Below are 13746 nucleotides of genomic sequence, written 5' to 3'. Positions count from 1 at the left end.
GACAATCCGCAGGCCTGGACACGGACAGCGACTGCGAGCTCTGAATGACGGGCGACAACCCGGCTCGGCGGGCCGCAGTGCCGTCTCTCGAAGACGGACAACTGGGAAGTATAGTAAACCGATTCGCAATCTTCTCGTTGTATTGTGTCACTCCCTGGGAGACGAGCGAAGCACATGCCGATCGCGCGGCGATTATTACAGAGAGACCCCACAAGTGGTGAAGCCAACTCAAACTGGTGTCCAAATGACAACTCTAGAATATGCTTGCCGGCTAGCAATGCTGGGTAGCAAAGACTTTAGAACTGATGGCCGCCCGGAAATTTTTCTTCTGTAAAGCTATACATTCAGGCTCGAATCGTTCACTGAAAATAAAGCTACAAGTGTCTCAGCAGACCTAATAATGCGAAATCCCCACATGGTAATGCAGCAAGCACAAAAAGAAACAAAGAAATATCCTTAATACTTACCTTTTCTGCCTTTTCTCCCACGACCGTTTTTTCCTTCGCGCTCAGCAGCTCGCTGGCGGGGCAAATTGCCCAGTGTGCACAGACGCCGCCGACGATTCCTAGCACTTCTAGCAACACTAAAGTTTTCCTTTCGTTTTTATTTTTATTAACCCTTTTAGGTACTTTAAAAAATGTTTGTGTATTTTTAGGACACATTCAATATAAAAATAGTATTTTTGGGACCCAAAGCAATACCCATGCAAAATGTTTAACGTATCTTAGGAAATACATTTTCTGGTTTCGGTTTCGCGGTCTCGACTTTTCGCCGCGAGGGGTTTCCAGATACTCCGTCGCTCCGTCGGCTGCGATGTGCATGGCGGCGCCCAAGATGCGTATCGTCCACGCCGTGCTACGCACTTCGACCTGCTGTTACAAAGGTAAGCAGTACTTTGCTCTGAAATATGCTAATTTTGAATTTTTACAAGTTCTGGATTCCATAGCGCTGACGTATTTTACCCTGAAACGTATGAAGGTCGGGGAAAAAAAAGTACATAGTAGATATGCGAAGGCTCTTTCACATGCTCTGATTCTCGCCCGAAATCGGTGCGATTTCTAGTATATGTGCGATTAAAATCGCAGTCGCACTGTCGCAGCGGCTCTGCAACTGGTTTCCACCAAGTTGGTATTTTGCCGCAGAGCCGGTGCGATCGCTTTCTCGTCAATCAGCCGTTCATTAGCCAGCTTTCATCCGCGAAAATAAATGTAGGCACATAAAAGCTTCTGATTTAATGCTTCGTTATTATAAATTTCTGGTTACATATTGCATTCCTAAAACATGTATGCTGATTAAGACGTTTTTGTTGTATTTTAGACAAAGTGAAACGCGTCGCGTCCGTGTCCGAAGCGCCAGCCGCTCCGACAGAAATCGCGCGGTTGTTGGAGCATGTGAAACCAAACATTGCGATCGCACTCGCTGTCGCACCGATTTTTTTTTTTTCGCACAGTCGCTGCATGTGAAACTCTCTTAAGAGAGGAGTCGCATAGTAGCTCTGTGATTTCTGTGGTGTTCCGTTCCGTGCTTAGATTTGGCAGTGTTTCAGTAGTTTCCTTTAGGGGCGGGCGTTCACTCTGAATTTTACATACCTGTGCACGAGGAATCGGCTTTAATTGTCGGGAGAAAGCTTCCTGTTTTGCGTGGTTTAGTACATCCCTGTTTTCTGGTAGAATTTGACGTGGTGCTCTTTTCTTTTAGGCTTCGTATTCTACTGCTGCCCGAAGGAAATTCCATCGGGATCTTTATACCAGACACGGTGTCGCGATCGTCCCTGTGTGGTTTTGATTCCATAAAGTGGAACAGTGTCTGATGCGGGACCTAGTGATAGTGAAGTGAGTGACAGTGACGAGGAGAACTTGCCAACGAAGGGCCTAACAAGAGAACTTCCAAGCGATAACGAAACTGAAGACAGAACGCCCGCCTGTCCACTTCTGTCAACGTCACGAAAGAAGCAAAAGTCACCGACGCAAGTTTTTGACTGGGGAAAAGAAGACCGGTGTTTTCTGGAGCCTGCGGAACCCATGTTTGCGCCTCTGATGATGTCAAATGCCGACTGAAATATTTTCAAGTTTTCATTGATGAAAAGCTGCTGACGATTGTTGACGAGGCAAACCTGTATTCTTTCCATCAGGCTATTGCATATAGGTAAACGTTTGTTACACTGTGCCAACATGCTTATGCAAAGTACATATTATTTGAAGTGAATCGTTGCATCGCCCCTTCAATTAAGCACCTTATAAAATCAAATGTGGTGTTTGAGCTCTGTACGTCTTATATAATTTTACAAGAAAACATGTTTTCGTTCAACACCATACATATATCCGTAATGTGTGCTCAGCAGAGGCACCCTGGTGTGCATGTCAGGCCAGTTTAGTGTGCCTTGGTGTGGACATTAGACCCGTCTGGTGTGGCGTAGTGTGCACATCAAGCCATTCTGTTGTGCTGTGTTGTGCACATCAGACCAGCCTGGTGTGTTTTGATGCGCACATCAGACCACACTAGGATGATGCGATGGGCACACCAAACCAGCCTAACGTGTTCTGGTGGGGACAACAGAACACGTTAGGCTGGTCTGTTGTGCGCACCAGAACACACCAGGCCGGTCTGATGTTTACGTCAGAAAACACTAGGACACACCAAACCGGTCTGGTGGATTTTTCAATAGGGCACACAGGTGTAATTGCAGCCACTGCACAGCTGTGACAACTGCTAAGTGTGCCTTTACTGCTGAGAGCTACTGTGGTGCGCCCCCTGTTCCACCGCTTCATGGCGAGTGTGTTGATGATTTGATGTTTTCGTTGCTTAATGATTCCATGCTTTATAACTTCAGCTGTTCCTTGTTTATCTGCAATATTAAATAAAAAGTACCTTAAAATAACTGGTGCAGCTCCCTGATTATAATATTCATTTTGCTTTAAAAAAGGCAAAGCGGCGGGTCTGACCCATCATAGTTGCTTCATGAGGCATCGCCAATGCGTCGCAAGTCACGTGCATTCGACATTATGTGACGCCACTGCAGCACAAGCTGGTTCTGCCTTGTTCACCCTATTGAAAAATCCACCAGCCCGGGTCTGGTGTGTTTCTGACGTTTACATCAGAGCGGAAATTCAGACACGGGTCTTGGCGTGTTCTGGTGTCCTGGTGTGTTCTAGTGTCCTGACGTGTTCTAGTATCCTGACGTGTTCTAGTGTCTTGACGTGTTCTGATGTGATTCGGCCGACCTAGTGTCTTCTGGGGTGACCTGGTCATGCATGCACAATTTAGATGCAGAAAGGACTGCTGATGACAACAGCTAGCAAATTATGCAAAAAGACTGCTAATTTTTTGATGGTTTAGGTGTTCATTCTGCCATGAAACACAACTACAAAGACAAAGAGAATGGAACTTACTATTTTATTTTTTTCCCAACATGCACCACTCCTAAACATTCTCATGCAGACTGGGCTGTCCATGGCTCTTTTCTTCCATGCCACTTTTGCCAGCACATCTGGATGGCTAAGATGATGGCTTCGGCAAGTTGGTATTGCGTGATAAAACCTGCAGTGCATAAAAAAAAATACACGAGCAGTTATTCATAAAAAAACCTTAAAATAATAAAATCACAACTACAACAGTAAACAAGAGGTTATGTCGTGTCAAGCCTGATAATCAGTCAATTTATCACTCGGCCCGCCCTCCCACGTTTTATCTGATTTCGCCTACCTCTGGGCAACATAATACAGTCAGACCTGACTATATCAAACTCTCAAAAAACCGTCTACCACTTTGATAAAGCGGGCAATTCTCTTTAGAAGTTTTAATGAATTTGACAACGAACAAGCACGCCACATTTAGAAAAGTTGTTCACGCTCGAAGGGGCATCTGTACATCATGAGGGACGCCGACTGCAGTTATATAGTGGCCGCTTCTTCGTTTACCGGCTCACCCTCTCCCCCCACAAGACTTTTTTTTTCACTCCTGGGCGGCCGACGCGGCTGCTCGAAAGAAAAAAAGCCAGCTTTCTCTGCAAGCTGGCTCTCCCCCAAGGAAGATTCTCCTGCTGGGGGAAAGCCAGCTTGCAGAGCTAAACAGTGCTCTTGGCAGATCGGTCCATGGGGAGACGCTGCAATTTTCGTTCGATGTAATTGCATTTTTCGCTATGCATTTTTATTGCAGCTACCCGTCCATTTACAAATAGTTTAAGGGCACAAGGTAAGTCCTATACTCCCCATGCATTTGAGGCCATGTTGAGGAACAGTTTTCTCTGTGACTATTAAGAGTATTTCTGTCATGCATATATCATTTTGTTCAAAATATTGTGTTTTATCCACTGAACTAGAGTTATTTGAACCAATCTAAAATAAGCTTTTTTAATATTTTTTTTATTCTAGTACTGAAATTTTAGTTTTTTTCATCTATTAAAACTTTGTAACTCAAAAACTGCTAGGTGCACATTTTTAATTTTAGTTCAGTATTTTTGAACACCCATGTATGTGGTAGGAATAGAAAATCAACCCTCTATAATGTCAGGTTAAGGAAAAATGGTACCTATGTGCTAAAAAAACACTGTTTTGAGATAATTGAGTTTGAAGTAAAAAAAACTGGTGAATAACGAATTTCTATTGGCACCAACAGCCTTACAGTCATTTTTTCAATAGCCGCCAGCTTGAAAGGCATTGCTAAAGTCATATTGTCATGTCTGTTGTGATTGAGGGCTGTTAAGTAATCACACGGAGACAATTTGGATGCGTTAAATAAGCTTTCACTGGGCAACAAAAGGAGATTGAATAAAAAGAATATGTACAATGTTAAATGCGTTAGAGTTATTAGAGCACAAAAGTTTTACTTGAACGCGCACGTCGTTGATTTGTTGAGGGAGCAGGCAGTCTGGCAGTCAGCTATAGGTGGTCGAGTGGTCAGAGGGTCGGAGGGCAGTCGGTCAGTCGTTCGGGTCGAGCAGTCAGTCACATGGGTAGCCGGGTGGTCAGCGAGTCGGACGGAGTCCGGGGCTTGAAGATTCAGATTGTTGTCGCCGGTTGCTTTCCGCGCTGCTGAGTCGACCCCGTACGGGCCGGCGCCTCGAGCGCTTGGAAGCAGCCCAATCGTATCTCTCGGTGTCTGGGCACCCCGACGGAGGTCGTTGCTGTGTGCTCGAGTCTCAGCCGATGTTTCGCCTCTCGGAGCCTGGGAACCCCGACGGAGGTCGATGGTGCTCGTCCCGGACGGTCTGCGATTCGGCTTCGACTGTCCCGAGCCCCTGCGTGCCGCTCTCTCTCACGAGTCCCTCGTCCTCTTTTTTCTTCCCTTCCGTCCTCTTTTTTCTCTTCACTCTTTGTCCAGCAATGACCATGACACAGGCCCCCTCTTCAAGCTTTTTTTTTTCTTTTTGGAGAAAAAAAAGCTAAGCTACATGCGTCGATTACGGACAGAAAAATGCACAGTGTACAGCAGCTCAGCACAAACGTTTCAGTTCGGTGTCAAACAACTAGACACAACTGAGGCCCGGTGTGCACACTCAATTCAAAATCCATAATTCGCGCGAACAAATAAAATCAAAATTTCCTCAAATCAGGTTGTTTACAAGGTCACCTTAAACGCTATATTTAACTTTGAAATATTGTACGACACTAAAATTTCAACTGAAGTCATCAACGATACCGAAAAGGTAAGGCCGTACCAACTCCACAAAATTACAAAAAACATAAGAAATGAAATACGGATACGACTGGCCAGTTGCTTCACTTCTGTATCACTGGTACAGAAACCATACACATCGCCCTATCTTGACTTAACGTCCTAGATAATGCCATTCACCACCACTATTCTAAGAATATTACACACGGCTCAGGTAGTCACCGCCCACGTTGTCAACTCCCTTAATATACTCAACTGAAAACTCGTACTCCTGCAAAAGTAAACTCCACCTCAGCAGCCGGCTATTTGAAGCTTTCATTTTGTTTATATACTGCAAAGGCTGGTGGTCACTTTGAACTACGAATTTCTTGCCATACAGATAAAGATGGAACTTTTGAATGGCCCAGACCAAAGCGAGAGCTTCCTTTTCAACGGTGGCATAGTTCTTCTCCCTGGGTAGCAATTTTCTGCTAGCGCACGCGACGGGATGCAAAAACGACTCGTGCTTCTGCATTAACATAGCTCCGAGACAACGACCTGAAGCGTCAGTTCGAAGTACAAACTTCCTGGTGGGATCCGGCGCTTTGAGGATCGGTCCCTCTGATAGTGCCTTTTTCAACTCGTGTAAGGCCTTTTCTTGCCTGTCGGTCCAACGGACACTATTGGGCTCCTTCTTTGTTTTCAGCTCAACCAGAGGCAAACTTTGTTCTGCATAATTCGCAATGAACTGCCGGTAATAACCGGTGAGTCCCAAAAATGACCTCACTTGTTTTTTCGTTGTGGGTCGCTGAGATCCTACCACCTTGTCCAACGTCTCCGGAACAGGGGCGAGCTCACCGTTCCCTAGTCGATGTCCAAGAAAAGTGACCTGCCTCCTTCCAACCTCACATTTGCTGGGCTTTACGGTTAAACCCGCGTCCTCAATCCTTTGAAGAACTCGCTCGAGTACAGAGACATGCTCTTCCCAGGAATCGGTCGCAATCAAGACATCATCGATGTAATGTCGGACCCCTTCGATTCCTGAAAGCACCTCTCGCATGAGTCGCGTAAAGACTGCGGATGCTGTTTTAATGCCAAACGGCATGTACCTAAATTGATACAATCCCGACGACGTGGAAAACGCAGTCTTCTTCTTTGAGTCACTCGAAAGGGGGATTTGCCAATACCCCTTGGAGAGGTCTAACTTAGAAAAATAAACTCGATTGCCTACCTCGGCGAATACGGCATCTACTCGGGGAATGGGTTCGGCCTCGGAGACTAGAATGCCGTTGAGCCGGCGGAAGTCAATGCAAACACGGTAGGTCTTGTCTGGCATTTTTACGAGAACCAAGGGCGAACAGTACGCAGAAGTAGACTTCTCAATTACCTTTAGTTTAAGCATTTCGTCTACCTCTTTTTCAATCACGCGCTCCATGGAAAACGGAATCGGGTACTGAGGCGTACGAATGGGTTTATCTGTGGTCAGCTGCAGCTTGCATTCCAGGAGATTTGTACGTCCCGGTACATCCGAAAATATTTTAGCGTGTTTCTCCAGAACGTCTGTGATGTCTTCCCGCTGTTTTCGACTGATATCGTCAGCTAGTGCCACTTGCTTTACTCCCTCTGCACTTTTCAGGTCAAGGCATGGAAGTGGTTGATCACTTGTGTCCTCAATGGCTATCACTGACGACACTTGCTCGGCTGCGCCCGCTGCCTCGCGTTCTTCATACCGCTTGAGCATGTTGATGTGAAAGCTCTTGGTGGCGTGTCCTAGATCAACCTCATAATCGGCCTCGTTCCTTTTTCTCACCACTCGGTAGGGACCCTTCCATTGCAATTGCAGCTTGTTCTTCTTCGAAGGTATTAAAAGCAGGGCGCGGTCGCCTACTTTCAAGTCCCTCTTCCCACTTTTCTTGTCATACATCTTCTTTTGGTATCTTTTTGCTGATGCTAAGCTTTTGTGAGCCAGTTCCATAGTTTTCTCGAGACGGCTGCGCAGGTCAAGAACGAATCCATACGTCGTCTTGAGGCTGGTTCCTAGTTCATCTCGAGTCCACACCTCCTTTAGGATCGTCAGCGGTCCTCGAATATGGCGGCCGTAAATGAGCTCAAACGGGGAAAAGCCTAGACTAGCTTGAGGCACCTCGCGGTACGCGAATAGCAAAGGCGCTAGGAACCGATCCCAAGAGCGCGGCTTCTCCTGGCTCATCTTGGTCAACATCTGTCTCAAAGTGCCATTGTACCTTTCAACCAATCCATTACAGATCGGGTGATAGGGTGTGGTTTGTAATTTCTGAATCGATAGGAGTTCTGTCAATTCGTGCATCAATCCGGATGTGAAGCTTGTGCCTTGATCTGTTAAGATCTGCCGGGGAAAACCCACTCGGGAGAAAATCTCTAGTAATCCCTCCGCGACGGCGCGCGTATCGCACGATGGTAAAGCAACGGCATCGGGATATCTTGTTGCAAAATCCACCATCGTAAGGATGTACCGATTTCCGCTATCTGAGGTAACTGGGAGTGGACCTATTAGGTCCATGGCCACCCTCTCAAACGGAGTATCAATCACTGGCATTTGCCCAAGTGGTGCTCTTTTTAGTTTCCCCTTCGGAATGGCCCTCTGGCACGTATCGCATGATCTGACATACCTCTTAATGTCAGCTTGGACTCCTGGCCAATAGAAAGCCTCTAATACTCTGTCAGTGGTTCGTTTGATCCCCTGGTGGCCCGCCATCACACTATCATGCGCCACCTCTAGAACATAACGTCTCAGTGGGGTTGGAACGACCACCTGCTTGAACGACTTTCCACCCTGTTGTTCGAATCGTCGGCAGAGTACCCCTTTCGATATGTAAAAGTTGTACCTCGATCCATCCTTCGTGTTGTACACTTGACCTATTTTGTTTCTACAAACCTGCAACGTGTCATCAGATTTCTGCCTCTCTTTTAGTAGCTCAGAGGTAACTTCTTCCCTTTTTACTTCGCTAGATGCATTCGTCTTATCCGAAGGGATCAATCTATGTGCGGCTGATACATTGCTCATATCGATCGAGTCCTTTTGGGTATCAGTCATCTCTCCTTCTGAGATTGGTTGCATCTTTTGTCCATTCCAATTAAGATCGGGTTCATCGGCTCTTCGGGCTCCCTCAACGTTTCCTACAATTACGTCGTAGAGCGGTGCGTCCATGCACTTCACGAGTAAATCTCCAGTAAAATACGGGGAGCAGAGTTTCACTCTCGCCTCTGGCAATTGCAATGGCGCTCCATTTACGAGAATCACAACCCCCGTTTTACCCGTGAGATTGGCATCTTCCACTAGGCTACTTCGAACGATTACTGTGTTACTGCCTGTATCGTGCAGCACACTGACCGGTCTTTGGTTTAGCAAACCACGTACGACAGGCATATTGTTAGCTTCGATCGATCTCGTCTGTTCCTGGACTGCACTAATTAGCCCAGTCTCGCCATCTTGGATAGGAGGAGGGTTTAGTTGCTCTGTGGTGTGCACTGATGAGGTCACTGTGCTCTTATCCGATACCGGACCAACAAAACACGATATTTGTGGCCTATCTTGACGTTTCTTGGGACAATCTTTCGTGTCATGTCCTTCCCTTCGGCAGATCGGGCAAGAAGGAATCTTTTGTTTGTACCCGCTTCGGCACTGAGGCGCTTTGTGGCCTAGCCTTCCACATAAGAAACACTTCGGCTTAGAAAACGTTGACTGGTCTGAGCTTACTCTGTTCGGCGACGCGACTTTCGGATCATCTCTGAAGGAGGATCGATTCTTCTGTTGTTGTGCCTCCAGAAATCGATCGGCGGCCTCAACCATTGACTTAAGCGTCTTACAATCTCTCTCTTTTAAGAAAACCATGAGCCTCGCGTGGCATTGTGACATAAATTGTTCTGTCAAGATCTTATCTCGAAGCGCTTCATACGTTGAAGGCGTCTCTCCTACCTCCATCCACCTGTCAAAGTAACCTTGCAGTCGGGCGGCGTACTGACTAGCCATTTCCCCTTCTTCGGGTTTCGAACTCCTGAATTTCTCCCTATATCCCTCTGTAGTGAATCGAAACCTATCAAGAAGAGCTTTCTTAGTTGCCTCATAACTTAACGGATCCTGTGGGGATAGTCTACCATACAGCTTCAGCGCCTCTCCTGTAAGACACATGCTCAGAGCTGTCGCCCATTTTGCTTCTGGCCACTCCTCTCCCCCAGCTATGCATTCGAAACGCTTCAAGTATGCGTCGAGATCATCCCTCCTTTCGTCAAAACGAGGCATGAGCTTCCGGGGACAGAGATGAGCGGAGTTCATTCTCCCGTTGCCATGTCCCTCTGAGGCTTCAGGAGTGGTTGCCGCAGCCGCCGTTTCAGCTAGCCTTATACGCAACTGCAATACCCTCTCTTCTCTCTCTGCCTTATCTCTAGTCGCGATTCTCTCAGCGGCTTTTTCCTCCTGTTCATGCGCATATTTCTCTTCCGCCCACATTTTTAGTTCATCGGCCTGGAGGCCCAATGCCTTGCCAACTTCTACAATATCTTTTAAATCCATTGCTTTGTAAATACCTCCTAACGATCCAAAGTGTCTCCGTCCTGTCGCGGACGCCAAATTGTCATGTCTGTTGTGATTGAGGGGTGTTAAGTAATCACACGGAGACAATTTGGATGCGCTAAATAAGCTTTCACTGGGCAACAAAAGGAGATTGAATAAAAAGAATATGTACAATGTTAAATGCGTTAGAGTTATTAGAGCACAAAAGTTTTACTTGAACGCGCACGTCGTTGATTTGTTGAGGGAGCAGGCAGTCGGGCAGTCAGCTATAGGTGGTCGAGTGGTCAGAGGGTCGGAGGGCAGTCGGTCAGTCGTTCGGGTCGAGCAGTCAGTCACTTGGGTAGCCGGGTGGTCAGCGAGTCGGACGGAGTCCGGGGCTTGAAGATTCAGATTGTTGTCGCCGGTTGCTTTCCGCGCTGCTGAGTCGACCCCGTACGGGCCGGCGCCTCGAGCGCTTGGAAGCAGCCCAATCGTATCTCTCGGGGTCTGGGCACCCCAACGGAGGTCGTTGCTGTGTGCTCGAGTCTCAGCCGATGTTTCGCCTCTCGGAGCCTGGGAACCCCGACGGAGGTCGAGGGTGCTCGTCCCGGACGGTCTGCGATTCGGCTTCGACTGTCCCGAGCCCCTGCGTGCCGCTCTCTCTCACGAGCCCCTCGTCCTCTTTTTTCTTCCCTTCCGTCCTCTTTTTTCTCTTCACTCTTTGTCCGGCAATGACCATGACAATATCTTCGCCTTTAAGCTTATCGCCTTGCTTGCCAGGCCTCTTTTGTGACCCGCCATATCGCTTGGTCCGTAAAGTATATTAGACTGATGTCAACTTCCCTCAGCCACTTGATGGCTTTCCAAACAGGGTTCCATCCACAAAACTTCAAAACATTGGCTTGTGCAACGCTGCCACCATTGAATAAAGGAACAGCATACAATGGTGCCATTTTGTCGTTATGAAAACACAAACACTTGAATGTACACACGTTACACACCTGGGAAAAACGTGCACAGCGTCTCGTGATTGTCTTGGTTGAAAAAAAGCTATGCAATAGTTGCGAAATAATTTTTTTAGATTATCAGTTACTGGACAAGCTTTTAGGTCTCGTGTTGATTTTGTTTTGTTGGAGAATTCATCGATAAACAGGGAGTGTATCCCAAAAGGAGGCGTAGTCACCTGCTACTTGCTTTCGGAAGAAGTGATTTTCAGCCCGAAATATAGCTTTCCAAAAACACTGGGACAATGGAAAATGTGCAGAAAGAACTAAACTTTTCAAATTGCGAAAAAAACTAAAATCATTTTTTTTTCAATTTTACCTTACCATGTGCCCTTAAATTAACCAGGTTCGATAATATCAGGTTTGACTGTAGATAGAACATCATAGACTCGCTCCCAGTGTGCAAAGAAAGCGTTGCACCCCAAGTGGCATTTCTCCTGCTCTGTCCACATTCACCTTGTCTGACCTCTTAGTGCCTCTCACTGTACATGTGTGCTGCACAAGGCAAAATCAACAATAGGTTCATAAAAATCTCAAATCATAGTAACTCATAACTCACACTATACAAACAAAATGTCTGCCATTAAAGTTGCGACGAGCCACACGCTGCTCATCTATAGTGTGTGACTCGTCGCAACTTCAATGGCAGACCAACCGCACGCTGTATAAATATCCCCATAACCAAATTTTTTTTTTTGTTCAGAGCTAAGCACAGCAGCCACAACAGATGCTGTGCCCTTCCAGGTTGATCAGAAATACCCACCTGGTGTGGTAGGGGCTGTTTTCCCACCACACCCTCCTAAAGGAGACGCCTGCAGGCTTGCCCTGACACACCCTTGTTGAAGAGCTCCGCAGGTTCCCACAGTGATCGGCTGACCATTCTGAGAGACCGGCCAGGAGTGGCAGGGTTTTCCACGGCGAGTGTAAATGCTGCCTCTCGCATTTTGATGCCAGGTCCAAGATGAATCTGCAGTGAGTAACACTGTCAAGAAAATGCACAAAAAGTGGAGAAATACAGGCAACACAAATGGACTCTCCACTTTCGTCTGCAATTATGTTCCTGCTTTGTTTCACTGAAATGCTGCACTGTAGATATATATAAAAAATGAAATAAATTAAAGGGGCACTCTCCAGTATTCCAGGATGGCCTATTTATGTTCCTAACTCAACCTATGTGCTCTAACATCCCACAAGTCCGAAACTTACAATCATGTGTGGCCTATTTCACTATTAAAAAATGTGATCAAAGATAGCGAATGCGGTTGAACCGAACCAAGGCGAATAGGGTGGAACGGCGAAAGACACTTCTCAGTCAATTGCAAGCGAGGGCCTCTTGTGTAGACGAGCAGGGCTGGTTGGCTGCTTGTCCGGACGTGAAGCTATCGCTTGTGATTGTCTGATAAGCCCCATTCGTTGCTCACCTACATTCGGCCGGGTTCAGTGCCGCCATTTCTATGCCTGAGATTCACTATCTTTTATCACATTTTTATTAGTGAACTAAGCTGCACATGATTTAAACTTAAATATTTGGGACGCTTAGAGCACATAGAATGTGTTACGGCCATAAATAGGCCGTCTTAGAAAGCTCCCAAGCGCCCCTTTAAGAGAAGTAATTTCAGCTTTGGAATATGCATTAAGAAAGGAGGTCCATTATTGCTGTACACATCAAATACTAATAATGATATAAAAAAATTGTTTCATGAAAGCTTGACTTTAATGAACCATTTGACAATTTTTAAATTCGACATCGCCAAGTATGAAGGAAGTATACTGCTGTGCACTCCCATGTTTTGTACAAATATTTGCAACCTCAGGCAGCCGAGCAATGTAAAAAAAAAAAATCTTTGGTTCTATTTTATGACAAGACATGAAAAATAAAACACGAATGAGTGTGCTGTTACCAAAGCTCACTACCTTCCCTTTCTGGGTTCCGAAATAGGCATCAATATGTCTCACCAAGTCAGCTGCTTATCAGTAGGGTGTGTATTTTCCGGTTTTAACCGAAAAACACCGATAAACATCCGTCGGTGACGAAAATATAAAATCGGTTAAAACCGAAAAACACCGGTGGTTGGATATTTTCGCCCTGGTTAAAACGGAAAAACACCGGTCGTTGCACGTTTCCGACCTAGCGAAACCCTTTCCCCGTAGAGGTTCGTCAAACGTGTTATCTCGTGGATCCTGCATTATTCCAGTGTTTATATACATGGCTTGCAGGTGGCGTCAGTCCGCACTCCTTTCTGGGGGTCAAAAGCGTCTAGTGAACGCAGTGGAAGCTAAGCTCTTATACGCCTTTCCCCTATTGTGTCTCCCATGGCCCCCTTTTGTGGAAAAATTAACACAGTGGAGGGTAGGCTCTCACGTGCCTTTTCCACATTGTGTCTGGCCAAGTGATGTCGGTGCAAGCCATGTATTCAGAGGTTGCTGTGGTTCCTGGAAGACACTGCCAACGTCCGTGTCGTACAGGAGCGTGCGTTTTCATAATTGCGGGTTGCGAACTGCAAGGTACGTGCTGCCATGACGGCAGCATGTTCCTTGCGTGTAGATGCAAGCATGAAAGTATGCTTACATCTACTATAATAACCAAGTGTTAGAAATAGTTGCTTCCTAGGGAAGAAGTGT

General features: G+C 46.4%; 1 protein-coding gene across 1 annotated transcript in view; it reads right to left on the bottom strand.

Annotated features, from left to right (window-relative positions):
* The window catches only part of LOC121836547, a 54480-nt gene extending 45482 nt beyond the window's left edge, over positions 1-8998 (bottom strand). The window contains exon 1 of the mRNA XM_042291474.1: positions 6980-8998. Within this exon, the coding sequence (XP_042147408.1) occupies positions 6980-8998 (2019 nt within the window). The remainder of the gene's footprint in view (positions 1-6979) is intronic.
* Between the last annotated feature and the right edge of the window lie 4748 nt (positions 8999-13746).

This window comes from Ixodes scapularis, unplaced genomic scaffold, assembly GCF_016920785.2.
Source record: "Ixodes scapularis isolate PalLabHiFi unplaced genomic scaffold, ASM1692078v2 PGA_scaffold2__306_contigs__length_199485367, whole genome shotgun sequence".
Lineage (NCBI taxonomy): Eukaryota > Metazoa > Arthropoda > Arachnida > Ixodida > Ixodidae > Ixodes > Ixodes scapularis.
Note: the sequence above shows the minus strand (reverse complement) of the source record. Positions and strands in the feature narration are given on the sequence as shown.